The 27,745-nt window shown below is 35.8% G+C and overlaps 2 protein-coding genes across 5 annotated transcripts in view; one reads left to right on the forward strand and one right to left on the reverse strand.

Annotated features, from left to right (window-relative positions):
- si:rp71-15k1.1 overlaps positions 1-27,745 on the forward strand; it is a 465,095-nt gene that overhangs the window by 350,360 nt on the left and 86,990 nt on the right. The window lies entirely within an intron of this gene.
- Positions 1-27,745, reverse strand: part of clcn1a (chloride channel, voltage-sensitive 1a) — a 51,887-nt gene that overhangs the window by 11,835 nt on the left and 12,307 nt on the right. For 2 of the 4 annotated variants that reach the window (XM_087295073.1, XM_087295072.1), the window contains exons 2-15: positions 25,471-25,744; positions 25,255-25,386; positions 19,587-19,715; positions 16,412-16,545; positions 16,192-16,269; positions 15,859-15,937; positions 13,185-13,310; positions 13,015-13,099; positions 9,066-9,167; positions 8,837-8,921; positions 7,467-7,622; positions 5,648-5,717; positions 3,409-3,519; positions 475-688 (exon numbers count right to left, since the gene is read on the reverse strand). In XM_087295073.1, coding sequence (XP_087151199.1) covers positions 475-688; positions 3,409-3,519; positions 5,648-5,717; positions 7,467-7,622; positions 8,837-8,921; positions 9,066-9,167; positions 13,015-13,099; positions 13,185-13,310; positions 15,859-15,937; positions 16,192-16,269; positions 16,412-16,545; positions 19,587-19,715; positions 25,255-25,386; positions 25,471-25,744 — 1,775 coding nt within the window. Of the gene's footprint in view, positions 1-474; positions 689-3,408; positions 3,520-5,647; positions 5,718-7,466; positions 7,623-8,836; positions 8,922-9,065; positions 9,187-12,981; positions 13,100-13,184; positions 13,311-15,858; positions 15,938-16,191; positions 16,270-16,411; positions 16,546-19,586; positions 19,716-25,254; positions 25,387-25,470; positions 25,745-27,745 lie in introns of those variants that run through there. The other 2 variants (NM_001082910.1, XM_087295074.1) reach the window with 2 other exon arrangements.

The raw sequence follows: 27,745 nt of genomic DNA on the forward strand, positions 1-27,745 counted from the left end.
TACATTGTAGTTGTTTTGTTGCCTTTAAATGCAAATGAGCTGGTTCTCCCCGCCCACCTTTCCCATATGTCTGTTTCTGCTATGTCACAGAATCAGCAGTTAGTGACAGAGGCAGCAATAAAGGCAAAGGAGTGAATATTCAGTTCAGAAACCAATTAAGGTTATTTGATTCATTTGTTGTAGAGTTTATTCAAGCCCTTCTGCAACGATGAGTCACACAAATGCCGTAGCAAAGTTTGTAGTAAACACATTTGAATGTTTGTAAAAAAAGCCACATTGTACAATGCAGTGATGTTATGTTGTTTTAAAATACAACATATTAACGTTTTAATGTAGAAAAAGCCAACATGGGTGTCTCTGTTACAGACTTGCAGATAAACCACACTTTAATAGTTTTAAACTACAAAGTGGCTAAGAACTAGTAATTTTTTGATAATTATTAAAATATGAAATCTGGAGTCAGTGCATCGCTACCTTATATGGCCGAAGCCCAGCTCGGGGAGATACGGCAGCTTTTTAAACTGGATGATGGAGTCGTAGAGTGACGGCTGCAGACCCTGAGCCACCATGTTGGCCAGGATGACAGCGACCATCATGGGGAGGATGTGAGAGATCTGACCGGTAAGCTCGAAACAGATCACCGCTGTAGAGACGGTGTGAGTGACTGCTCCTGTCAGCGCCGCCGCACCTTCATCAAGACAAACAGAAAAATTAATGGTGTAACAGCACACAAAGAAGCAGTGTGATCCCATTTTTCCACACGTTTAATGAGTTTCAAATTATGGGTTGCACTTTCAGTTCAGGGACTATCCATTCAAAATGGACCCTTTTCACATTTCCGGGTTTCTCAGTAGCGGAAGTCATTATAGTTGGGTAAACTTAGAGAGCAGTAAATGGGAGAGTACCACAAATAATACATTTTCCAATCCTATTTGCGGATATAATACAAGAAAAACTTCACAATGGTGTTATCAAGACATCCAGAAAAAAAAAAATCCCCATAGATGCTGCATTGCAAATGCCTTGCGTAAGTGGTAATTCATTTTTGTAATTTGATGCAGAGATGATATAATACATATGTAAACAGATATAAATATACAGAAGTTTTGTTTAATCAAAATAGATAAAAAAAAGAAATTCTTATGAAAAGAATCCATTGCTGAAACAGACTATTTAAACAATACATACACATAGTGAGTGAGAGGTACACTACCAGTCAAAAGTTTGGCGTCAGTTTTTTTTTTCCATTTTTTTTTTTTTAAGAAAATTATTCTGTTCATCAAGGTGGCATTTATGAAATGTTAAATTGTTAAATATTTATTACAATTTTAAATAACTGCTTTCTTATTATATGTAGTTTCAAATGAAGTGATTACTCCAGACATTATTGCTTTAATTACTATTACCATTAGTAATAATAATATTAATAAATAATAATAATAATAATAATAATAACAATAAATATCAATAATAAAAATAATATTAATAATAATAATAATAATAATAAATAAAAATAATATTAGAAGGATTTATGAAGGATCATGTGACACTGAAGACTAGAGTAATGAAGCTGAAAATTCATCATTAAAATCCCTGAAATAAATTATTAAATAAAATAATAAACTACTTTTTCATAGTGCAATATGATTTTACAATTATACAATTTATACTGTACTTTTGATGAAACAAATGCAGCCTTGGTGAGCAGAACAAGCTTATTTTATGACATTGAGCTTCATTTTTATCCATTAAAATAATGTTATGCTTGGAATTATTAAAATACTTAATATTTTATTTTATTTTAAGAATGCTTAAGCACTAGCTTGGAAATTCTATTTGACATTTGTGCCAAAAGTACTTTTTTTTTTTTATTGAGTTCCTCTAGATTATTTAGCCTTTGCTCTCACAGCAAGAAGGTCACTAGTTCAAGCCCCGGCTGGGTAAGTTGGCATTTCTATATGGAGTTTGCATGTTCTCTCCGTGTTTGAGTGGGTTTCCTCCGGGTTCTCTGATTTCCCCCACAAGACCAAAGACATGCGTTATAGATGAATTGGGTAAGCTAAATTGTCCGTAGTGTATGAGTGTGAATATGAGTGTACTGTATGGATGTTTCCCCAGTAATGGGTTGCAGCTGGAAGTGCATCCACTGTGTAAAATATATGCTGGATCAATTGGTGGTTCATTCTGCTGTTGCAACCCCAGATTAGTAAAGGGCCTAAGCCGACAAGAAAATAAATAAATGAATGTTTTTATATTAAATATGTAAAAATTTGTATTTAGAAAAAAATGATTTCTTACTTCAGCAGCTAGTGAATAGTTTAATTTTCAGTGCTAATTTTTTTCCTGCATTTATTTGTTCAAATATTGAATTCATTCATTTATTCATTATCCTTCGGCTTAGTCCCTGATTACAGTGAAATGAATCGCCAACTATTCCAGCATATGTTTTACGCTCGGATGCCCTTCCAGCCGCAACTCATTACTGGGAAACACCCAAACACTCTCACATTCACACATGCTTATACACTACAGCCAATTTAGTTAATCCAATTCATCTATAGCGTAATTCTTTGAACTGTGGAGGGAACTGGAGCACCCGGAGGAAACCCACACTAACACAGGGAGAACATGCAAACTCTACACAGAAATACCAGCTGGCCCAGCTGGGACTCGAAACTGCAACCTTGTTGCTTCTTGCTGCTTGCAACAGTGCTAACCACTGAGCCACTGTGCCACCCTGAAATATTATTTATCAAATCTTTTTTCACTCTAAAGTAATATAAAATATAATAAATGTTCTGGTTTATTACTGTAGATGTTAAACACATAGTGGTACATATTCAAAGTGGCATTCAGACATGTGGATTTATATATAGTCAGGGTTAGAGATACGTTTGACTTTGAGTTTTATATTTATCCCTCTTGAAAACAAAGTTCGCTTGGTATTTTAATGTGACATTACTACCACAGACATATCTGTGGCCAAAGCTATTTTCAGTTCAATTACTTTTACTCGGTCAGTTTATTTTCTCTTAATGTTAAACATGATCATAATCTTGCTGCAGAAAGACTTAAGAGTTTTGGGTTTATTAATATTCTGATGAACGAATAATTTGTTAATTCTAACCAACTGCATTTTAATATTGGATAGATGAACTATGAAAAACACTTCACTGATGGTTTATTTAAATGGAAGTACCTCCCATAACTCACACAATGCACCATGGGCCACAAGAAAAAGGTGTGTAAAACAGGGTCATGAGTGACATAATGAATGGAGAGTGTATGGAAACATGCAGTGGAAGATCAGAGAGGACGGAACGGGAACAGGAAAGGACATGGTTAGCACAGAATGAGCAAACATTAGGTGACAGTGGTGGACTGGAAGAGGAGGAAAGGATGACTGACCAATGACAGCGTACCCTCCAGGGATGATGCGGTACAGGATCCCATCAAACAGGATCCCGTGGGGAAAGAGAGTGGCCATGATCTCACCCACTAAACGACCGAACGCAGCACCTGGAAAACAGAAGATAATTTAGAAGCCCAGATTTAAGAGATTTTATGGTTTTATTTATTTACAGATTTGCTTAATTACTATACTATATATATACAGCCAATCCCAAATGTATTTTTTTATTATTAAATAATTGTATTCATTATTTTATTATTTAATGCCGAAAATATATGCAGAGTTCTGATGCAAAAACCCCAGTGCCATCTGAAATGTTCTTCTAAAATGAGCAGTTTTCTCAGGGCCCTGTGCATAGGTTCAGGCTTTTTCACATTTAAGGCCAAGAATCGGTTCATTTCATTGCCTTTACAGTGAAATAACTGAACATAAACATAGGAGGCTGAGAAAAATGCTCATTTTAAAAGTACATTTCAGACATCATTTAGAGGTTTTTGCATCTGACCTCTTTATATATGTAGTAATTAAGCAAATCTGTAAATAAATAACAACATAAAATAATTGAATGAGGTATTAATCACTAGTTAATGCTTGTTCGCCCTGAACAGGGTTTCTACAGCTTTCGTCAAGTCAAATTTAAGGCTTCTTAAGAACTTTGTTTTTTTGTAATTTCAGACTTACACAGAGGGCTAAAATGCTTAAGATTTTTTAAAAGGCCAAATTAACCTAAAAAAAAAAAAAGTAAAACAAATGTTATTTTAAGGAAGATAATTAAACCATATTAATATGTAAATAGAATAAATAAACACGTATAAATGAATAAATAAAATTGTTTTTTTAAAACTTTTATTGAAATATATTGTTAGTCATTGTATTAGTATAGTATAGCCTGATATGTATAACTTTACAAGGACATAGGGAAATTAAGACCATTTTAAAATGATTTACAACACAGGACAACACAAGACCTACAACACAGTATTACAGTGGATTTAAGACTTTTTGAGGTCTAAAATTTGTTTTTTGAAGTTTAAGACATTTTAAAACTTTGAACCTGAAGGACATCAAAACAAGATGTATGGGGGGCGGGTTTAATAATAAAAAATATACATTTTTTCAATTATTAATATTAAGGATATATTTCAGAGATCTGAGAAACGTATAGATTTTATTCCCTGATCGTCAATGTATAGTTTGCACACTGCCTTTAATGTTATAGCATATTTCAGTCAAACGTTTTAACAATTTAACAAAACAATTTTTGTTTGACTTCATTACCAATAAAAAAATACTGAATCTAAATATATATAATTATGTATTTATAAATATGCATCTATTAATTTACCCATAGCTTTTTTTTAGTGTTTTATAAAATATGTAGTTTTTTTCTCTGTTTATTTATTCAAAAATGTAAAAAATATATTATTGAAATTTTATTCAAACTTAATAATAATTAATAAAACGTAATAATTAGAAACTTAAAATTCATGATCTGATTATGTCTTTTGTAAAAATATTCATATAGTTTTTGCAAAAAATGTAAATTTGTTTAAGAATACATTATTTAATAATTAATTAATACATCAATAAACAAAAAAAAATCTATGTAATTGATCGATTTTTACACATTTGCTATTCTCACATTTTGTGTTTTATAAATTGAATAAATATATGTAAATAAACTTTTTGAAAAGAATACTCCATTTTAAAAATGTGTGATTAGTGATCCAGAATCTGTAAATATACTTTTATAATATTTGGCATAAAATTTTCTCAAAATCTCAGCTGTATTTTTGTAAAGCTTAAAAAGGTTAGTTTAGCCCTTAATGACCATTTGTCTTCTGCAATTCTGATCAGCGTTTACATAGGAATTAAAGCCACTTCTGTTCATCATCTCTCTTCAGAAAGCTAAAGATTCATCTTTCGATCAATATGCAAACATTTTGGAGTGAATAGACTTTCAAAAAATACATAAATTAATCATATTTAATGACAAAAATCTTCATTTGTGTTCCAAAGATGAACATATTTTTATACATTTGGAACAACATGAGTGTGTGATGACAGAATTTTTTTTTATTTGGGCAAAACTGACCATTTAAAAACATATATAAAAAATATTACAAATATTTGGTCTCTTTTAGACCCTGCAGCAATCTTAAAGTGATCCTTAAATAAATCAGAAACTATTCATAAATGTAAATCAATAATACATGAATAGTACCGGTGACCTACCCAAAACAAAGACAGGCATGAAAGCTCCAGACGGGATGGGCATTGTGGTGGAAACTGCAGACATCCAGAACTGTGAGATGAATAATAATGTTTTCACACAATTGCCTTAATTGTAAAATCTCAAAGGTCAGCACAACCTGTGCGAGCCCAAAAACCGCTGCTTTAAACATGACAGATGGAAAGAGATAATGACTGTGGAGCTCTACTGAATAAAAGCAGCTTTCCTTTAAGCCATCCAGACAACTCTGCCAGGATCACAAAAGCCAATGTCGATTTGTGTGCTACTTCCCAAGTGTCTTAAAGTCAAAAATGACTTGCTGATTAGTTAAAGGGTTAGTTCACCCAAAAATAAAAATTCTGCTATTAATGATCGCCCTCGCGTTGTTTCAACCACCTGAGATCTTCGTTCATCTTCAGAACACAAATGAAGATATTTTAAATGAAATCTGAGAGCTACTGCATCCTCAATAACCAGCAACAGTCCTGAGACGCTCCAAGTACCGAAAAGAAACTGAAAAAATTGTCAGACCATTCCATATGACTTCAGAGGTTTGGATGTAATCATAGAAAATTTTAAAAACACTTTTGTGCAGCAAAAAAACCACAGGGAGCATGTTTACTAAGGTACAATATGATGTATCGCTATTAGAGTCAGCAGCACAACATGCAAGCGTCAAAATTCCGTATTAAATGCACTCACTGACCTGACAGGGAGACACTTTTACAGTTTTTTTTGCCCACCAAAGTGTTAATTTAGTTTTTCTATAATTATCACAGTTCAATTACTAAAGTCCCATGTAACGTTTTTGGTTCCTTTCTGGACTTTGAACATCTCTGTACTGTTGCTGTCTATGGAGAATAAGAGAGCTCTCAGATTGCATCTAAAATATCTTCATTTGTGCTCAAATGAACGATGATGAACGAATGTCTAAAGGGATAAGAATTACATGAATGTAAGTAATTAATCCTTTCACGTGTAAGTTCTAAAAAAAATCAAGCTGACCCCTGCGTGAGTTTTTTTTAATGTTATTTAGAACTCTTCTCTTTAAAGTTCCCATAGCGAAGCATCAAGATGGTCATGTAACATACTACAGCCACAGGGATTCATGCATATCATTTTTTCCCTTTTTTTCCCCATTTTCTGCAAATATAAAGACTAACTTCGGAATCGTAATGTGAAACATCTAATATTCCGAATTTCAAATATGCGTAAGAATGTGTATTTCGTCGTTAACACAGTTTTAAAAAAGATCCTATTCTTTGATAAATGATGGCTGATGCTTAGTTTACACTGCATGAGAGATTAAATAGAGGTGCTGGATTTACATGCTTATTCATAATGTTCTTCCGAAATATACGAAACTAAGTGTCTATTTAACTGGGAGAAAAGTAGAGTAAATGTTATAGTAACATAAACAGTGTGTATGTTACATAAAAAAAGGCCATTGTCCAGTTATATTTAGAAATAATTATTATTGCCATCTCCATAGACATCCGCAGTATTTAACAAACCTTCAATGCAATGTTTTGCTAGTACTTGTGTATTGAATATCTGAAACTGTAAATAAACTTTATTTGTTTGAAAACACTGATTAATTGTGACTTGTGACAAGCAGCACACTCCTCTTTCTTTCTCTCAGCACGAGCCGTCAGATTTGAATTTGTGATGTGCGTTATAATGATCTAATCACACCGGTGTGATCGTATGCATGAAAGGGTGTTTTGATTTTTGGTCAACTAATCCTTTAAAGATGACAACATGACTTTGAGATATGATATATACATTAGAGACAACTGATGAAGATTAAAATCAACCAACCTTCATGATCAAAAAGAGGATAAGAATGACAAAGATGCTGACGTCAGGATGAAACCACACAGCAGAGCGTCCGAGTCCCGGCGGGAGGGGGGATCCCCATATTTTAGTCCAGGTGAAGTTATCAAACAGAGAGTTGATGCACTCCCTGGGCATCAGCTGCAGGATAATAAAAGCAAAAACCAAATCAAAGTAAGTATTTCAACAATCCAGTCATGCCAAGACAATAGTGTAGTGGTTTACAATATTATCACTTGGGGTCTAACTGTTCACAAAATTTGCTGTGAAGTTTTATATGTGAATACACCTAGTGTCTGTACATTAAAGAGATAGTTCACCCCAAATTTTGTTATGCCTTACTCTCAGTTTTCCTGAATTTAGTTTCCTGGGCAGAAAAGTTTTCTCATTCCGCAAAGGGAAACTGAACTTCTGACATGTAAGTGTAAACAACGCAGCATTTAGTACCATTGTCAGTCGGATGGATTTGCTGATGCAAATATATGTCTGATAATCTAATAATTCATATCGTTTGCAAATATTTGAGAAATGTAGCGAAATTACAGCTAGCCTCAGTTGATGATCTCATGCTGATTCTACATAGTAAATCGGGGCAAAACCAAACCAAGTAGCTGGACTGATGAAACCCAATGTCCGACCGTCGGCTTGGTGTGTTCTGGCCTTTAGTAAGACTGGTATTACTGAAAACTAATTTCAGGGAATTTATAATTACTTCTTTAAAAAAAAAAAAAATACAATATTGTGCACTTTTTGAGATTTCTTACATTCACAAATTGCCATATTATAAACTACAATAAAGATAATGTTAAAATTAAAAAAAAAAATAAATAAATAATAATAATAATGATAATAAAGGCACTTTAAATAAGAATTATATTTTTTATTGTTCTTACTTTCATGATAGTTTTAGACTCTTTCAAAGCTTACTTAAGGGCTTTTTTAGTAGGCCTCAAACCCTGATTAAGAACTGCTGACATTTAGCCGCACCATCTTGGTGTTTCGTAACATCTAATTTTTACGAGGTGGGTCACTCAACCCCTGACCTGGAGGACCAGGACATACACGCATACACTACGGCCAATTTAGTTTACCCAATTCACCTATATCGCATGTCTTCGGACTTGTGGGGTAAACCGGAGCACCCGCAAGAAACTCAAGCAAACACTTGGAGAGCATGCAAACTCCACACATGCAATGCCAAATGACCCAGCCGAGGCTCGAATCAACGACCTTCTTGCTGTGAGGCGACAGTGCCACTCACTGCGACACAATGCCACCCAATACTAATATATGTATATATATTTATAAAAATCAACAAAACTCTAGTATGAATTGACGGAGACTACTAATCTGACCTCTCCAGCCATGAACTGCCCGAAGCCTGGCGGGAATGTCAGTGTTGTAACCACCAAGGTCACAACAGCAGGGAAAACCAGCCGGCTAGGAGAGAAATGAGATTTAGCATTTAGTATTTTGCTTGTACACTAATTTCAAAGCGAAACAAAAAAAAAAAAAAAAAAAAACACTATTATTACACTTTTTAGGTTCATATTATCAGTTGTCCTTTGCCTCTTTAGGACTTACTGTTTTGTAAGGAATCGTGTGAGAATATTCGGTCTTCTCATGAACAGGACAACTTGACGATTCAGGTAAACAAAGAAAGCGCCCAGAAATCCACAAGAAATCCTGTCGGGGAAAAAAGTCACTAAGACAAAAAAACAAACAAGAAAACAATCACATTCATCTAGTTCACCAACAGTTTTTTTCATTGTAGCATTTTTTAAAAATGTAATAATAAGAACAAAATACTAAGATTAGTAATTTCACCAAAAAGGTAAACAAAGTGCCCAAAAAATACATCAAATACAGCACTAATCAGGGTATCTTCCGTCCATTCCATATCCCTTTTCAAACAAAAAACAAAAACGTTTTCTTTTGCTCACAAAAAAAACAAAAAACAAAACAAGATTTTGGCTAGATTTTAATTTTTTGGTTTAGGGTAGGAAAACAAATAAATGACTTTAAAATTCATTATATACATGTAGGCGGTGCTGAAATGCCCTTTTCCCTCCGATTGCTCAACCAAATCTGAGCTTGTGATGTCGTCCTCACAACAACAGTCTGCCCAGGCTTTTTATTATTATTATTTATAATAATATAGGCTTCATTATAAATATGAGCTAAGTTTACATATTCTATCATTTGATCAGTTAGCAGGCTTACATTGTATAAATTAAATAAAAATGTAAATTAGCAGTATTATTACACTTTTGTCATTACAGTCACGGGTCACAGCTCGCTGCCAAACGTCTTGCTGCTGTGCACCTGATGCTAAGCAAAGATAGCCATTCCGAGCAGAACCTGTTTTGCATGCTTGCTTCCGAGCAAGACCTATATAATAATAATAATAATAATGTAAAGGGACGAAAATAAAATAAATGAATGAATAATAATAATAATATGCCTATAGTTTGCCGCCAAACTTCTTGCTGCTGTGCACCTGACCATGAGTTTTCTGAGCAGAACCTGGTTTGCATGATTGTTTCAGAGCTACTGTAGACCTAAACTATAATAATAATAATAATAATAACAATAAGCTAATAATAATAAATAATATTGTTTTTTTAATAGTTGTTTGCAGGACCAGAATAAGAACACATTGGGCCTTGGGGCAATAACAAAGGGTACCATTTGTTTTTATTTTAATTCCCCCTATTTTAATTTTATATATATATATATAAGGGCAATTCAGCACTGCCTACGTGTGTATAATGAATTTAAAAGTCCTTATTTGTTTTCCTACTCTAAACAAAAAAAAAAAATGAGCCTATATATATATATATATTTTTTTTTTTTGTAAGCGAGTTTTTCTTTTTTTTTTGTAAATGGATTTGGATTGGTTGAAAGATACCCTGGTCCATGTACCATTCATTCATTTGATTATTCCTTTTATTCTGGAAAACGAAACTTAATATTTTAGTTTTCTGTTTATTCTGTAGGCACAAAAAAACGAAAGCTCATCTGTTATTCTGCTTATTAACTTAAAACAAAATATTAAAACAAATGCAAAACCAAAACAAATTTATGAAACTTACGTAAATACATAAACTTGATGCATGCAAATACCCAGATATACACTCACATATACATATAAACTAGATCTATGCATATGTTCCCAAAAACTCTCACATATGAAAGTAAACTTGATGCGTGCAAAATAAAATTCACAAACGCATATACAATTTCTATGTGTATGTGCTATAGACTTCTCAAAAGTCATTTGAGTTTAAATTGAGTTTGTTATATAAATAATAATTAATCAGCTTATTAAATAGAAATAACCCAATTAATAGAGGAATTACATCTGTCGAATAGTAATAGTAGATTAAATTAAATATAAAATATATAAAAGATAATGCTTGGAATGCTCCAGCAAATTATAAAGGTTTATTATGCAATTAAATTATTAGAATTATTAGAAAGCAATGGAATTTGGACAGTTGAAACCAGAACTTTACATACACTGTATAAAAAGGCACATAGCCATTTAAAAAAAAGTCAGATGTTAACATGACTAAACTTTTTTCTCATTTAGGTAGGTTAGGATTATCAAATTAGTTTCTGTTATGCTTAATAGCAGAAAACGAGAGATATATTTTTGAGAAATCGTTGACTTTTCTTGAAAGTCAAGTTTACATACAATAAGATTTTTATGCCTCTGAAAAAGCTCAGGTGATGGTGTCAAGGTTTCGGAAGTTTCTGATTGGCTAATTGACAATATTTGAGTTAATTGGAGGCACAACTGTAGAATAGTATTTAAGGAAAACCTCAAACACACCGCTTCCTTGTGTGAAAACATGGGAAAATCAACAAGCCAGAATCAACAAAAAAGCCAGATTACAATGTGCTAAATAACTCTGGGAAAAAGAATAATGTTTGGAGACAAGTCCTGTGGTCTGATGGAACTAAGGTTGAACTGTTTGGCCATAATGACCAGTGTTACATTTGGAGGACAAAGGGGAAAGCTTACAAGCCTAGGAACACCATCCCAACTATGAAGTATGGGGGCGGCAGCATCATGTTGAGGGGCTGTTTTGCTGCAGGAGGAACTGGTCCCCTTCACAGCATAGATGGCATCATGAAGAAAGAACGTTATGTAGAAATACTGAAGCAACATCCCAAGACATCAGGCAGGAAATTAAAACTTGGCCACAAATGGGTCTTCAAAACAGACCATGATCCTAAGCATACTGTCAAATTAGTTAAAATGTGCTTTAAGGACAACAGAGGGAATATTTTGGAGTGGCCATCACAAAGCCCTGAGCTCAATCTTATAGAAAATTTGTGAGCAGAGTTAAAAAAGCTTGTGCGAGCAAGACAGCCAACAAATCTGACTCAGATACAACAATTCTGTCAGGTGGAAGGGGCCTAAATTCCTTTAAACTATTGTGAGAAGCTTGTGGAAGGATACCCAAAACATTTGACCAAAGTTATACAGTTTAAAAGCAAAGCTAAAAAAAAAATGCCAAGGAAATGTATGTAAACTTTTGACTGTCTAGAAATTAATAAAAAAATTCTCAAAAAATAATTCTCTCATTATTTTGGCATTTTGCAAATGTAAATCATTTAGGTAATCCTAACGGACCTAAAACAGTAAAGGTTTAGTAAGATTTACCATCAGATAAAAAAGTGGTTATGTTCCTTATTTTAAAGTGTATGTAAACTTCTGGTTTCAACTGTATATGCCAGTGTGTATGTGGGTGCATGCATGCATCAGGTTTATGTATATATGCAAGTTTCATATATTGCTTTGAATATTCAATAGTATAGATGTAAATGCGAGTAATTCATAGGTGTTGCTATTGACCAATCGGCAGGAAAAGGGGTGTCTCCATCTCGTGCATACCCTTAAGTTTAAATCTCTCTCTTTTTTTTTTTTTGGTTAAAGGAATACACAAATAAATGCTTTATCTCATTTTTGTTTTGTACTTGTTTTTATTCTTTGTTTTCAGTTAAAAACAGGATAACAGATGAGCTTTTGTTAGTTTTTGTGTGCCTACAGCAGGGGTGCTCAACCCTATTCCTGGAGATCTACCTTCCTGTAGATTTCAGTTGCTACCCATATCAAACACACCTGCCTGTAATTATCAAGTGCTGTTTTAGGTCCTAATTAATTGGTTCAGGTGTGTTTGATCAGGGTGAGAGCTGTGTTTTGCAGGAAGGTAGATCTCCAGGAACAGGATTGAGCTGCCCTGACCTACAGAATAAACAGAAAAACAAAATATTGACTTGTTTTGTTTTCCAGAATAAAAGGAATAATCAAATGAATGGATAGTACGCGGACCTACCCTGATTAGCACCAATATCTGCTCACTTTAATCACTGACAGTAATAATGCATAATTTTAAAGTGCTGTGTGTTCAGGTCTACGAGTGTGTCAAGTGTTACAGCATGGCACACAAACAAACACACACACACAGCTTCAGGATTGTGCCCTCACCACGAACGGCATGCTCTCGCCCAGCGCTCTCACCCAATAATGGCGAACGCCGGGAGCTCCTGCAGGTCGAAAGGAAAGTCCATGCGGAAGTTGGTGCGGAAGAGAGCAGTGATGGTGACTGTAACAATAGAAAGGAGACATCTGAGCATCTCAGTGCTGCCGAAAACATTTGCTTCCTTCTGGGATATTGTTTAGTATCTCACCCGCATCCTTATTGAACACTGACAGCACTCTGAAAATAAAAGCGCTGAACGTGGCAGCAAAGTAGCCTCTCCAGTAGTTTCTCACAGCAAAGTAGGTTGATGTAACTTCGATGCTGAACAAAACACCTGGATAAAGATCATAAACATTTACAGTACAGCAGGTATTTTCAAACTTTCTAACACTATGGTCTATCCCACACTATCATGGACACCAAATTCAAAGACTTAAGGAATTTTTAAATCACTAATAATTTTAAATCATACACCTTAATTCACACACCCAGCATATACTGTAGAAACATAGAAGTTTGTCCTGTGCTTTATATTTCACTTACACTTAATATTTACTTTAAAATGTCATAGTAATAATAATATATGAATGTGTCATTTTCAAAAATGTTGATCGTTGTGTTCAAAGAACTTATTAAGAAGAACAGAATTAGTTGAATTATATACAGGCAATGTTCAAATGTGGTTTCTGAAATATTGATAAAATGCATTATTTGTCATAGCTTTTGTACACTCACCGGCCACTTTATTAGGTGCAAATTACCAGTACCGGGTTGGACCGCCCTTTTGCCTTCAGAACTGTTTTAATCCTTCATGGCATAGACTCAACAAGGTACTGGAAATGGTCCATATTGACATGATGCCATCATAGTTGCTGCAGATTTGTCTGCTGCACATCCATGATGTAAATCTCCCTTTTCACCACATCCCAAAGATGCTCTATTGGATTGAGACTTGGTGACTGTGGAGGCCATTTGAGTACAGTGAACTCATTGTCATGTTTAAGAAACCAGTTTGAAATGATTCATGCTTTATGACATGGCACGCTATCCTGCAGGAAGTCGCCGTCAGAAGATGGGTACACTGTGGTCATAAAGAGATGGACATGGTCAGCAACAATACTCAGGTAGGCTGTGGCATTGACATGATGCTCAATTGGTACTAATTGGACACCACTCCCATCCGACTGAATGAATATATATGATAAAAGGCAGGATAGATGGATGCTTTCATGTTGTTGCTGCCAAATTCTGATCCTACCACCCGAATGTTGCAGCAGAAATCGAGACTCATCAAACCAGGCAACGTTTTTTCCAATCTTCTATTGTCCCATTTTGGTGAGCCTGTAGCCAATTTGTAGCCTCAGTTTCCTGTTCTTAGTTGACAGGTGTGACACTCGGTGAGGTCTTCTGCTGCTGTAGCACATTTGCCTCAAGGTTGGACGTGTTGTGCGGTCATTGATGCTCTTGATGCTCTTCTGCATACCTCAGTTGTAACAAGTGGTTATTTGAGTTTGTTGTCTTTCTATCAGCTTGAACCAGTCTGGCCATTCTCCTCTGACCTCTGGCATCAACAAGGCATTTGCACCCACAGAACTGCCGCTCACTAAAATATTTTCTCTTTTTCGGATCATTCTCTGTAAACACTAAAAATGGTTGTGCGTGAAAATCCAAGTAGATCAGCAGTTTCTAAAATACTCAGATCAGCCCGTCTGGCACCAACAACCAAAGGCACTTAAATCACCTTTCTTCTCCATTCTGATGCTCAGTTTGAACTGCAGCAGATCATCTTGACCATGTCTACATGGCTAAATGCAATGAGTTGCTGCCATGTGATTGGCTGATTAGAACTTTGCGTTAACAAGCAGTTGAACAGGTGTACCTAATAAAGTGGCTGGTGAGTGTTTAATATTTAAATGTAAGATTTATAAAGAATTTCTTTTTTTTTTTTTTTCGTTCAGTTTTAAAGAAGCACAGTACAATTGTTACAATAACACTACCAATTTGAAATTCAAGCACTTTCAAGGACCTATGTTGGTTTTTAAACACTTTCAAGAGTTCACACTTAGATATTGCTTGACAGCTGTAAGCAGGTTTGGCATGCTGTCCCGGGAGAGAACCCTGAGCTCGGAGATAGTTGAGCCCAGGGCTCCCGCCAGGTCCATAGAGCATGTGAGGGGAGTACGAGATCAGGTGGTTCTCGAGAGCTCCCCTTTTTGTAAAGGAGAAAAGGAGGAGAAAGGGGTGGATGGGGGGGGTTTCTTCGGAAAACGAAGATAAGGGAGTAATGTCTAGCTAGGCTACTTATAGTGGGTTAGGATAGATCTGATTGGCTAACTAATGAGTGTAGATAGGTGGCGAGCTGCTGTCAATTATATCACGTGCTCCTCTCGAAATTAGTTTAAAAACTTCACTTAAAGAAACCTGGGAACCCCGTGACGGAGGACAACTAATGTTTTGGTAAATTATTAACAAAAATGACACACTACCATACAGAATTTTTGGGTTATATTTAGCCACAGACAAAATCGATGGACATTGTTTTAGCCATTTCTGTGCAGATTTTTGTCTGTCCCACTATGACCACAGTGTACCCCACAATGTGATGGCTACTTCCATCAGGGCCGCTTGTGATGTAACAACGCTCAAATCATTTCGTCATGCATGTTCAATTCATAAATCTCTATATGAACTGTATGATACTCTGATATCAGAATGGACCAATATCCCTTGAAGAATGTTTCCAGCACCTTGCTAAATGAATGTGAGCGAGTTAATAAACCAGTTAGTCCCAGTACAAGCAAGATATACCTAATAAAGTGGCCAGTGACTGAATTTCACCTTCCAAAATAAGCTGAAACGGCAAAAAAAAAAAAGCACTTTACCTCCTAAAGGGGTTCCAAAGCAGCATCCGACCCCCACTGCACAGCCCACAGTGAGGATGTCTGTATAACCATATGGGCTCTACTGACACAGATATAGACAAAGAAAAAAATAGAAACAAAAGAAGCGGACACAGCTGAGGGTACAGGTATAGAAAGATGGAAAATAATACACGGTAATATAAATGCCCAGGATGATTTATCAGCACTGTCCTCAAAGATAATGCGTAACAGAAAGCACCCTGTCTCATCCCTGGATGATATACGAGCATTACTCCATTTTATGAATGGCGATGCCAAATGTGCGGTGCAGAATCTCCATGCACTTCTGCTTACCTGATAGACTCCAGAGAAGAACGACATAAACTTGCTGAGCACAGCAGCACAGATGCTGGCTATGTGAACAAATGGACCCTAATGCATAAAAATAGCAGGATTTAAAGGTTAGACGGAGCAGAGTTGACCCAATTGGCCACCAAATTTGAATTTTGTATAATATGAAATGGTAAACCATAGTGTATGTTACGCGAGACTGACAAGATCGAATACGTCTCACCTCTTTGCCAACCGGCATACCACTGCCCAGGCCAGCAGTGAGTCCCACCACCTTCGCAACAAATGCTTTGAGTGTCAAATACTCCTTCAGCACAACACCTCTGAGTATGGTTTTCATCTCCGGAATACCAGAGCCTGGGGGGGAAATATCAGTCAGAAGGAAAAAAGTAAATAACAAAACAATCAATGCGCTCGGGGGAATAAAAAATAAGGAATGAATCATGAAAAATCAATGGCAAATGTCTGTCAACAGAGTTAAAAATGATAATGGATTTATGTCACTTTTTTGATGACTCCAAGCTAGACATTAATTAAATTGAACTTATTTTGTACAGAACTTTTTCAAAAGTAAACTTTTATCCTGCTTGTTTCCTGCAGTTTGGTTTTGAATAGGTTCATGTGTATATTACAAGTTGCCTATGTATATATCTATTGCAAGGGTGCTCAGCCCTGCTCCTAAACATCTATCTTCTTGAGGTGCATTTCCCAAACAAAGACGTAACTCGCAGCTGAACTATCAAGTCAAGTCAAGTCAAGTTTTATTAGTCACATACATAGTTATACAAAGTAATGATCATAGTACGATGCATCGGTTGGCAAAAGAGCGATGTAGTGACGAGTGTTTCCCAAAACCCATAGTTTCTCTGTCGCAGATGCATTGTTTGAACCACGTTAGTTATAGCGCAAAATGCCCATAATGATGCTCTAAACAGGGTGGAGTAACAACTTCTTTAGAGAAGAACCCCATCATTTCTATGTGCAAATTAAATTTTGAATTTATATTTTATAAATTCACTTACAAAAGCTAACCGTACGTTCACACCGAAAGCGGCGAGAGCGTCCAAGGTCGCTCTGGCCGCCCTGGCGACAACGCTCTCTGCCTTCAGCTCCTGCGGCGAGAGCGTCAAAACTCGCTACATTGATCTAGTATTTAAAGGAGCCGTTGCAGCATATCAGTTGCATTCCTGCATAAAACATGTTTCTAGCGTGAAAATGTTGCGCACTTCTTATCAAATTCATACAACAATGGAAGATCAAGTTGCGTGTGGTGTGGCTTTGCTCTATTTATCCAAAATGTGTCCATATGTCTGAAATATCCTGTCACATCGCGTGAGATTCCCGCTTTTTTAAGATAAATTTATATAACATTAATGCACATCAGTAACTCGCCAGTAACTTATTTAATGTATGTTCCTGTAGGAAAAAATTGTAAATAATTGGAAATCCGGCGACCGCAATAATCAAACCCTTGGGAACAACTGTGGTCGGAACCAAAGTTCACTGGTCTGTGTTCTCTGAACTGCTATCAATCGATGGGCGTCTTCATTGTGATTGCTGGTCGCCGAACCGCGTCATAGCTCATTACCATAAAGTTGACTTCATTTCAACTCTCCTCGACGCTCACGCCGGCGAAGACGCGCCGCGCTGCTCCTTGCCGCCTATCGCCACCGGCTCTCATTGAAAATGAATGACTTCCGGCTACTTTGACGCTCTCGCCGCTTTCGGTGTGAACGTACGGTAACACGTATTCCAATCTCATATATAAATCAATAAATTAATAAATAATTATTGAGGTGATTTATTAAGAAATGAAACTTAATATTTATTATTTATTTGGAAAAAAAACTTCTATAATAATAATATTAATGATTATTATTATTATTATTATTATGTAGGATATTGTTTATTTATTTTATTTTTGAAAAGTATACTTTTACAATTTGACACATGCAAACCACTGCAGAATGTTCTAACTAACAGGCCCATGTCAAATACAGTACAGATACTTAATAAATAACCTACTATAAATTTAAACGATTAACGTATGCTATGTTTTTTGTTTTCACAAGCTTTGGATTCGTAACGTAAATTCTGCTTTTAAATATTAGGTCACCTATAGCTTTCGTCATGAGCCACGGCTGTGTTCAAAATGGCATCCATGTTTTCAAAGTGCATTGTGAAGGGAGCGCAATTGTAAAAACATGAAGGTTGCTAAAACTAAACTTTAAAAATACTTTCAAAGTACATCACACCTAAGAGGGATGACTTTAATGCTTAAAAAATAATTCCAAGTTTAAAGGTTAGAATGTTCTAAAGGAATAGGGCATAAGGGGGATAATTAGGACTAGAACACAGCCAGGAACTATGTTCTCAGTTTGCAATGCAGTTTCCGAACGTTCGTTGGAACGATGTTTTTGGGAACTGCCAAATCAACAAACTATGTTTGTAACGATACAACTCGCACCTTAGTTGCCTAACGATGGTTTTCAGAAATGCACCCCTGCTACATTCGGCTCCAACCCTGATCAAACACACATGAACAACCTTTTTCGTTTGTTCTAATACAATACTGCTTCGCCTTTTTTTTTTTTTTTTTTTACGATATCTATTTATATGTCATTAGAAACCATCAAGTTTGTGATAATTCACTTAATAAATAAAACTTTTTTTTTATTTTATTTTGTCACAACTGAATTCCCCCTTCTGATGGGATCAGGATAATCTTGTTTTTTTTTTTGGATCATTTAGATCCCAATCTGAGTTTAAAGATTTAAAAAACCCAAAAGGCAAGTTTGATCCAAATCAAATGTAAAATTGGATTACATGGTCTGATCTCAATTCAAAATCCCTTTGTTACTTTTGAAAAACCCATTTCCAAGATTTGATGTACATCAACTTCAAATAAAGTGAGAAAATGTCCCTTAACTACAGTGTAAAAAACGCTGGGTTCCACACAAATCCTTCATGTTGTCCCAACACAAATCAATTAAGTTACCTTAATTGTTTTTACAAATTGAAGTGGATTCATCTTAAAACAATTGAGTTGTAAGAATGGTGTTGTTTTAACTTATTTAAAATAAGTAGTTTGAACAAAACAGCACTGAAAATACACTTTTGAGTGAACTAGTTGATTTTTGTTTTTGCTTAAGTTTGGTTAATGTTTACTGTAATTCTATTAACATTTTAAAACAAAGTATAGTTATAGTAAAAATTGTAAATCAGTGGTCATAAGCACTGTATAATCAGCAGGTGGCGATATTAAGTAGTAAACAGTTTGCAGCAGTTACAGTTGTTGAAGCTGCAAATAATTTATATACGTAGATATTAGCAAATTTAAGAAAAACAGCTAATTAAATATGTCAAATCAAAGCAGAGGGAAAGGTCAGACTACACACCAATTGCCTGAGGAGCGACCAGGTGGCAGAAAAGGGAGGCAAAAAGGATGAGCACCATGGGATAGGAGACCCAGACCAGGTACTGCAGTGGGATGTTTCCCCTCAACTCACCATAAAACCACTTATAGGCTAAGGGATACAGGGAAGGAAAGAATTGATGAAACACATGAAGGAGAGGAAAGAGGAAGATGTAAACAAAAATAAATGAAAGAAAACCCAGTGGAGCAAAAATTGTGGCAAACACTGAAAGCTGCAAAATAATGTGTAGAAATTAAGTTGGCAAAATAGAACAGGGGTTTTCAAAAGCAATGACCATTAAAGCATGATTTTGTGACATTGTTATAATGTAAATAATATTTTAAATAATAAAAAAACAGTTTTCTAAAAAGTAATACAGTCCTCAGCATAATTGTGTACACCCCATTTTGAAAATGAATATTTTTATCCATTTCTCAGTGAATATAGGCAACATATTTAGTGCATTAAAACAAAACAGATTTACAAAACAGATACATTTATTACAATTATATTTTAGTCACCAAACATATTTAGAAATTGAAAGATAATACAATTAAATTCAAGCAAAATATTGCAAAAATAAAATACAACCTACAAAATTTCAACAAAATTTTTATTTTTTTTGCTTCTCTTCATTTTTCCTCATTTTTAAATTTGTTTTTAATATTTTTCGTTAACATATACATTTGGCTATACTAGTTTTTAGACTGTCATCCTAAGGTATTTTGTTAGATAAGCTCCAGATTTGGCTTCAGTACTGACTAATCTAATGTATATGCACAAATATAATATTGTATAGCTTCCCATTAAAAATATGAATTTAAAAGAGAGATTTGTGAGGGGTGTACTTATATATGCTGAACACTGTATGTAAAGTATTACTGTGTTTGATAGGTGTATTAAATATGCAGTATTTTATTTATATTACAGAATATTATTGTAATATTTTACACAGCTATAATAAAATCAGTTTATTTTGTAAGGCATAAATTACAAAAGAAAAAAAAACATTGAATTAAAAATGCAGAAGGAAAGCAATACAAAAACAGTACCAAAAAATGCTTAAAACCTATGGGGTAGTCATCAGAACCGAGGACAGGTGTATCAAAGATCAAAACACTCATGGAGACTAATAAATAGGCCCGTCACGATATCTATTTTTTGTTGTACGATATATATTCCACCAAAATATATTTGGATAAACGATATTATGCCACTCATTAAACAACGCCAGAATGAGAATATCATAGCATCATAATTCATATATACTCTTCCAAAGAAAACATGACATTTTAATCTTAGTAACAATTAATTCTAGTCATTTTAACAAATAAAAAATTAGGCATTGGAATCAGAATGTGAAAACGCACATCCTAAATAAATAATAATAAATGTTTAGAGGCTGCGATATATGCTACCAGATTTATTTACAGTTGTCAGACACTCACATGAAAATACACCATAATAATTTATAGTAAATACTACAGAGTTTTTTTTCATACTGATACTGACACCTCCGATAGAGAAGGAAAGGTTGCACAATCAGCTAAAATGTCGCTGGAATTGTTTTTTATGTATGGGCGATGTTTATTGCATTGTCAAAAATGATTGAGGACCTGTCCATGTGTTGTGCAATAAGTCAATATATTGATTATTGTGAAAGGCTTACTAAGAAATGAGCTTCAATTGTGTCGTGATGAGACACAATTGTGTCACTATCAAGCTAAATCCCATCCATTTTGTTCCAATTCAGATCAGTCAGCACTGTTACGGTTTAATTTTCCAGCATGGTGCTGATAACGGGATGATAACGGATCTCTGGAACGTAATACAAATGCATTGGTTGTTGCCACAGTAATGTAAATGTAAACAGCTGTATGGGCGATTATTAGATATTTCTGTTTGGGGACATTTTATTTCTGATATCTACTTAATTGAATAACAATAAATAAATAAATAAATAAATAAATAAATAAATAGTACACTTCTGTTTAGGCAGTTATGGAGGAACTGGCTAGGCAAAAAAGTGATAACATCATACACACACATGCACTCTATAAGGCCAGCACGTTTGTCTAACCATGCCTATAATTACATAATAAAAACAATTGTAATCATGCAATGACGCCTTCATACCAGGCTCATCTAGAAGAGGAACTGTGCTCAACTGTTAGAACCTTCGTCACAATAGTGGAAAAGTGGTTTAGGTCAAACCAATGGAATAAACTCAAGACAGAACTTACATGATATTTGCCTCCCTCTTTTGAAAGGTGCATCATTGTACTTCAGGAGGCCAATGAAGGGTTGGCAGAGAGCAGGCAACCAAAAGAGAAGATGATTGGGGCAGAGATGACAAGAGCAGATGAAAAGTGCAGTCCATGGCAGAGTCAATGGAGAAACCATGGTGGCCCACAACCCCAAGAAAGACTGGTAGACTGGGGTAGAGTGATGGAGATAAGATGATGAAGGTGGAACCCACGCTAAATACAATAGGGTGAACCAGGGTGACACCACAGGTCAGCAGTCAAGTGAAGACACCTTTACTTCTATAATGCTTTACAGCGATAAAAAAAAGAAAATGGCAAACATACGAATTCTTATTAACATGATAAATGTTCAGCAGGTAGTTCCACAAAAATTAGGTTTCTCACTTTGAGAGAGATCAACAGTAGGGCAGATTTACCAACCTTAATAGATCAAATCAAAGCTGACAGTGGCAAGGAACTCAAACTCCATCATTGGTAGAAATTGAGAAAAAATAGCCTTAGGTGAAACCAGGCTCAGTTGGGGACCACTTCTTCTCTGGCCTAGAGAATGAAGAGGCAGGTTCAACCAGTTGTAGGTGACTGGCTTATGAGTGGACTTGAGGAGCATCTTTCTTGTTTAGGACCTGGAATATTGGAACTTAAGTCAAAGGACCAAGAGGGACACATCCAGAGTAGTGAAATACTAGTATGAAGGCAAGTCAACAACTGACTAAAGTGGAGCAAGAGGATTGAGGTAGCCCAGTGAAACCATGCAGCTGATGGGTCGGAGCGCCAAGGTGAAGTTAAGGGCTCTGTGGCTGAAGTTGGGGACAGGAGGTTTAAATGGTAGGTTGGAGCAGGGACCTGAAAGACAAGAGGTGGATGGGCACAGTAGGCTGAAGCAAAAAATATAAAATAATAAAAAATAAATAAAAATAATAAGTCAAGGTTGTGCAAGCAACCAACAAAGATCAGTAATGGAGGTGGGAGAGGGAGCATAAGACTTTAAGCTTGGTGGAATAAGTAGAGATGCAAGATATTCTTGGGCTGGGCAGAACAAGTTGAGATGCGGGAGACTCAGTGCTGAGGAGTACCAATGGGAAGTCATGGAAGATCAAGGAGAACATTTTATTTGAAATCCTCAAATAACTGTGTTAATTTCAGCAGCAGCTCTCCCTTAACGGTGTAAGTGCAGGCATGGCTTCCCTTCATGCCCTCAAACTCTCCAAGCAAACACACTATGATGGTTGATGTTGGCTTTTTGTGAAACAGGTTAGACACTTCACTGGGCTTGGGTTCAAGGATAATAATTGGCACAGTATTAACTGCAGGGTGTGGTAGGTGACCAGCTGGCCTTTGTTTCTGGAGTAGAGCTGAGCTCCAGCCCTAACCAAGTCCTGGCCTGTTGTATTTAAGTCCTAATCTGAACCAGCCTGACAACATCTGCAATTTTTTTAGCCCGGACCTGACCCGTGACCAACATCAATATCTCTTTAAGCTATCTGTAGGTGGGTTTTCAATACAAATTTGTGCAAAATCTTTATTGACTTTGTTATGCAACTAAAATAATAAATAAATGTTACATAATACAAAACTAGCAGTGACAGATATTAGTTTACAACTGTCCCAGTCAACGCCCTACTATTATTCACTGAAGTAGATCAATGCATGTTACAAATGGGTAGTTCACCCAAAACTGATAATTCTGTCAACATTAACCTACCCTGTACTTATTTTAAACCTTTAAGGGATTCCTTCTGTTGAATGCAAAAAAAGATATTTTGAAGAAAGCTAAAAATTTGTAATCTTTGACTTTCACAGTATTGGTTTTTCCTACTATAGAAGTCAACAGCATACCTGTTAATCCTCCCGTTTTTCCCAGGATTCCCTGTATTTTAAAATTCTATCCTGCTATCATCCCGATGGGTGGCAACAAACATTAAAGAGCCGATCTTCCCTACAATATATGCAATTCAAACCGCCAAACCATCAGGGGCCACCCCTTGCTCTTAAATGTGAGTCTGTTCTTTGCTTTCGCTTTATTTAGGCATTAAAACACTTTGAAGTAGATATAAAACGGTGTGATTCCCCTTCCTTTTCATTTCAGGTGCCGTCGCCCATCCTATGCATTTCTCAAAACCGTCATATAGCAGTGTGTGACTGTCAGCTGACGTGCTTCATAGTGATAAATAGACGCTGTTTCCCAAACGGATTCTGTACATGCGATTTGAAGCAGAGCGAAAGTCTGAGTTTTGGGTGCGTGTTTGAACAGACTTATACACATAATTAATAATAATAACAACATCTAAACATGTTGGTCATTGAGGGGTTTTTTTCCAATTAATTTTGTCCTAAATCAGCATAAAAGTCAGGAAAGCAATCAAATGCTTTCATTATAATGTTAGATGTATGCATTTTTAAAGTGACACCTCTGTTATTTAATGTAATCAAACAAAAAATCTAAATAAATGAGAGATTCATTCGTTGCTCTTTAATCAGAATGTGTAAATTATACAGTAAGGAAAAGATTAATGAGATTTGATAACTTGATTCTATTTCTTTATAACATTTATTAAATTTAAGAGCTGAACTGTTTGCTAATTTATTTACTGCTAATGTATACTATTTATTTTTTTCTTTTGTAAATAATAATAAAACAAACATATTACTGACCGTTTAACTATTTATTTGCAATGAAACAGCTCCAGGTGAACGTATTCATTCATTCCAGGATTTGCCCTTCATATTTGATATCTGCCACATTAGCAGCTTAAATGTTGCATAATGCAATAATTCAATGTCCAATGTACACAGTATAGATTCTATATACAGGCAAGCACTTTTACATCTTATTATACTTCATAATTTAGATTCTAATTGATAAAAATAAGAACAGGCGGTTGTAAAATATTTCTCCGCATATTGTACTGTGTATGAGATAAATACAATGGTAGTTTGTGTAATACATGCTTTGGTAAATCAAATTTATGTATTCATTTATTTAATTAATAAATAATGGGTATTTCAGTATCTTGAGGGATATTTAGTGTATTCTGACCAAAAGTATCCCCTGATTAGCTATTTCAGAGGTTACTGTAGGTCAAACTATATGAAATCTGCATCTAATTTGACTTTACGTTTAGCCTATGGAGAAACTTGTAGACCCAATGACTATCGGTGTTGTAGATCTGCCGGATTCAGACTGTTGAACGATTTTTTTTGCTGTTTGTTTGTTTGAGCCCTAAACATACTACAGTTTTGGTTATGCACAGTACATGTTTAAGAACTTTGAAAACCCCTGAAATATTACACCAAAATGAGAACAAAAATAAACTGGACCTACAATACACATAACATATAAGAAAAAGCCAGTAGTAGCTGTGGAATTCTGGGTGAAGTAGTACCTTGCAGACTCTTGGCACTAGCATAATCCATGCTCCAGCTAACTAACGCCATGGTAATACCCAACAACACCAGAAAGATCCAGTCTTCTCCCAATTTCGAGACAAGGAACTTCTGTACTCGAGCCACACAGTCTGGGAAAACATTACAATCCCAATCAGACTCTAAACCTCTCAAACATTATTGGCATCTGCTTTTCAAGGCTCATTATTATTGACCTCTGCATTTGGAGTAAGAGCGGCGTTTCTTGAAGGACGACGTGTGGCCCTGCTCCTCCTCTGGTCTATCATGAATGCTCCCTATCTCCAGATCCAGATGGGGCCGGCTATGATGGCGACTTCGGCTTCGGCTGTGACTGCGCCCCTGGTGAGCATGATGGTAGTGTCCGTGGTGGTGGTGATGTCCATGTTTTTTCCGCTGTCTCTCCATCAGAAGGCGAGTAGCCTCTCTCCGCTGAGACCCACCAGGGTGCTCTCTGTACTCTCCATATAGCTGAGAACAGAGGAAAACATCCAAAAAATATCGGTAAATAAGCTGACACTTTTTGGTGAAAGACATTTACAGCGTCATTACCCCTGAATCAACAAAAAAACTATAGCAGGATTTAATAATAATAAAAAAATAAATAGACACACAGGCAGATAGACAGACAGATAAATGCATTAGACAGACAGACAGACAGACAGACGGACGGACTAACGGACAGATGGACGGACAGACAGATAAGTAGATTGGATGGATGGATGGATGGACAGATGGATGGAAAAACTGATAAATACACTGGATGGATGGATGGATGGATGGATAAATGAATAGATGGATGGACAGACAGAAATAAATACAATGGATAGATGGATGGACAGTTGGATAGACAAAGACAGACATACAGACAGAAATACATTGGATGGATGGATGGATGGATGGATGGATGGATGGATGAACAGACAAATAAATACATTGGATAGATGGATGGATGGACAGATGGAAGACAGACAAATACATTGGATGGATGGAAGGATGGATGGATAGTTGGGTAGACAGAAAGACAGACATACAGACAGAAATACATTGGATGATGGATGGATAGACGGACGAACGGACAGACAGATAGAAAGACGAATAAATACATTGGATGATGGATGGATAGATGGACGAACAGACAGACAGATAGAAAGACAAATAAATACATTGGATGGATAGATGGATAGATGGATGGATGGATGGATGGATGGATGGATGGATGGATGGATGGATGGATGGATGGATGGATGGATGGATGGACGGGCAGACAAATTTATTGGATGGATAAATGGATAGGTGGATGGATGGACAGACAGACAGATAGAAAGACAAATAAATACATTGAATGGATGGATGGAAGGATGGATAAATGGATGACAGATAAATACATTGGATGGATGGATGTATGGATGGATAGATAGACGGACGGGCAGACAAATACATTGGATGGATGGATGGAGGGATGGATGGTTGGGTAGACAGAAAGACAGACATCGAGACAGAAATACATTGGATGGATGGATGGATGGATGGATGGACAGACAGAAAGACAAATAAATACATTGGATGGATGGATGGATGGATGGATGGATGGATGGATGAATGGATGGACAGACGGAAGACAGATAAATACATTGGATGGATGGATGGATGGGTGGACAGACAGACAAATATATTGGATGGATGAATGCATGGATGGATGGATGGATGGATGAATGGACGGACAGACAAACAAATACTTTGGATTGATGGATAGACGGATGGATGGACAGACAGACAGACAGACAGACATTGGATGGATGGATGGATGGATGGATGGATGGATGGATGGATGGACAGACAAACAGATAAATACATTGGACAGACAGACAGACAGACAGACAGACAGACAGACAAATAGATAGATAGATAGATAGATACAACCTCAATAAATGCAGTTTATTATTATTTGTTTTACATTATTTTATTTTAAAATCTAAATTTTAGATTTCATTAATATTTAAGAAGCTATTACTTAAGAGAAGGTATTATTCACTGTTAAAATACTAGTTTATTAACATGCAATTTTTAATATTGATTCTAATATTCTTCACCAGTTTTGTCATACAGTTGTCATAGAAACTTTTTCTTCTTCAAAAAAAAAGGAAAGCAAAGTCGCTGCCCTCATTTTCAAAAACAACGTGACGCATCGAGAGGTGACAGAGGAGAGTGAATCCAAAAATAGAGGAAAATCTTCTCAACATGCTTTGAGTAAGTCCACTGGCGGAAGAGCAGTAGTCTACATTTAGATTTATAGCCATCTGGATAAGTCCCAGACATCTGGAAAATACATTCCCAGTGTCTTCCTTCGCAGCACTTTCTCTAATGCCCACACATACACACACTGACCTGAAACAAAACCATTTTCTCACTTAAGTCTACAGAATTACACAACTGACCAATTTATTCTGCAAATCACTTTAATTGTTCTAT

This window comes from Danio rerio, chromosome 19 (assembly GCF_052040795.2).
Source record: "Danio rerio strain M-AB ecotype USA chromosome 19, GRCz13ab, whole genome shotgun sequence".
Taxonomy (NCBI): Eukaryota; Metazoa; Chordata; class Actinopteri; order Cypriniformes; family Danionidae; genus Danio; species Danio rerio.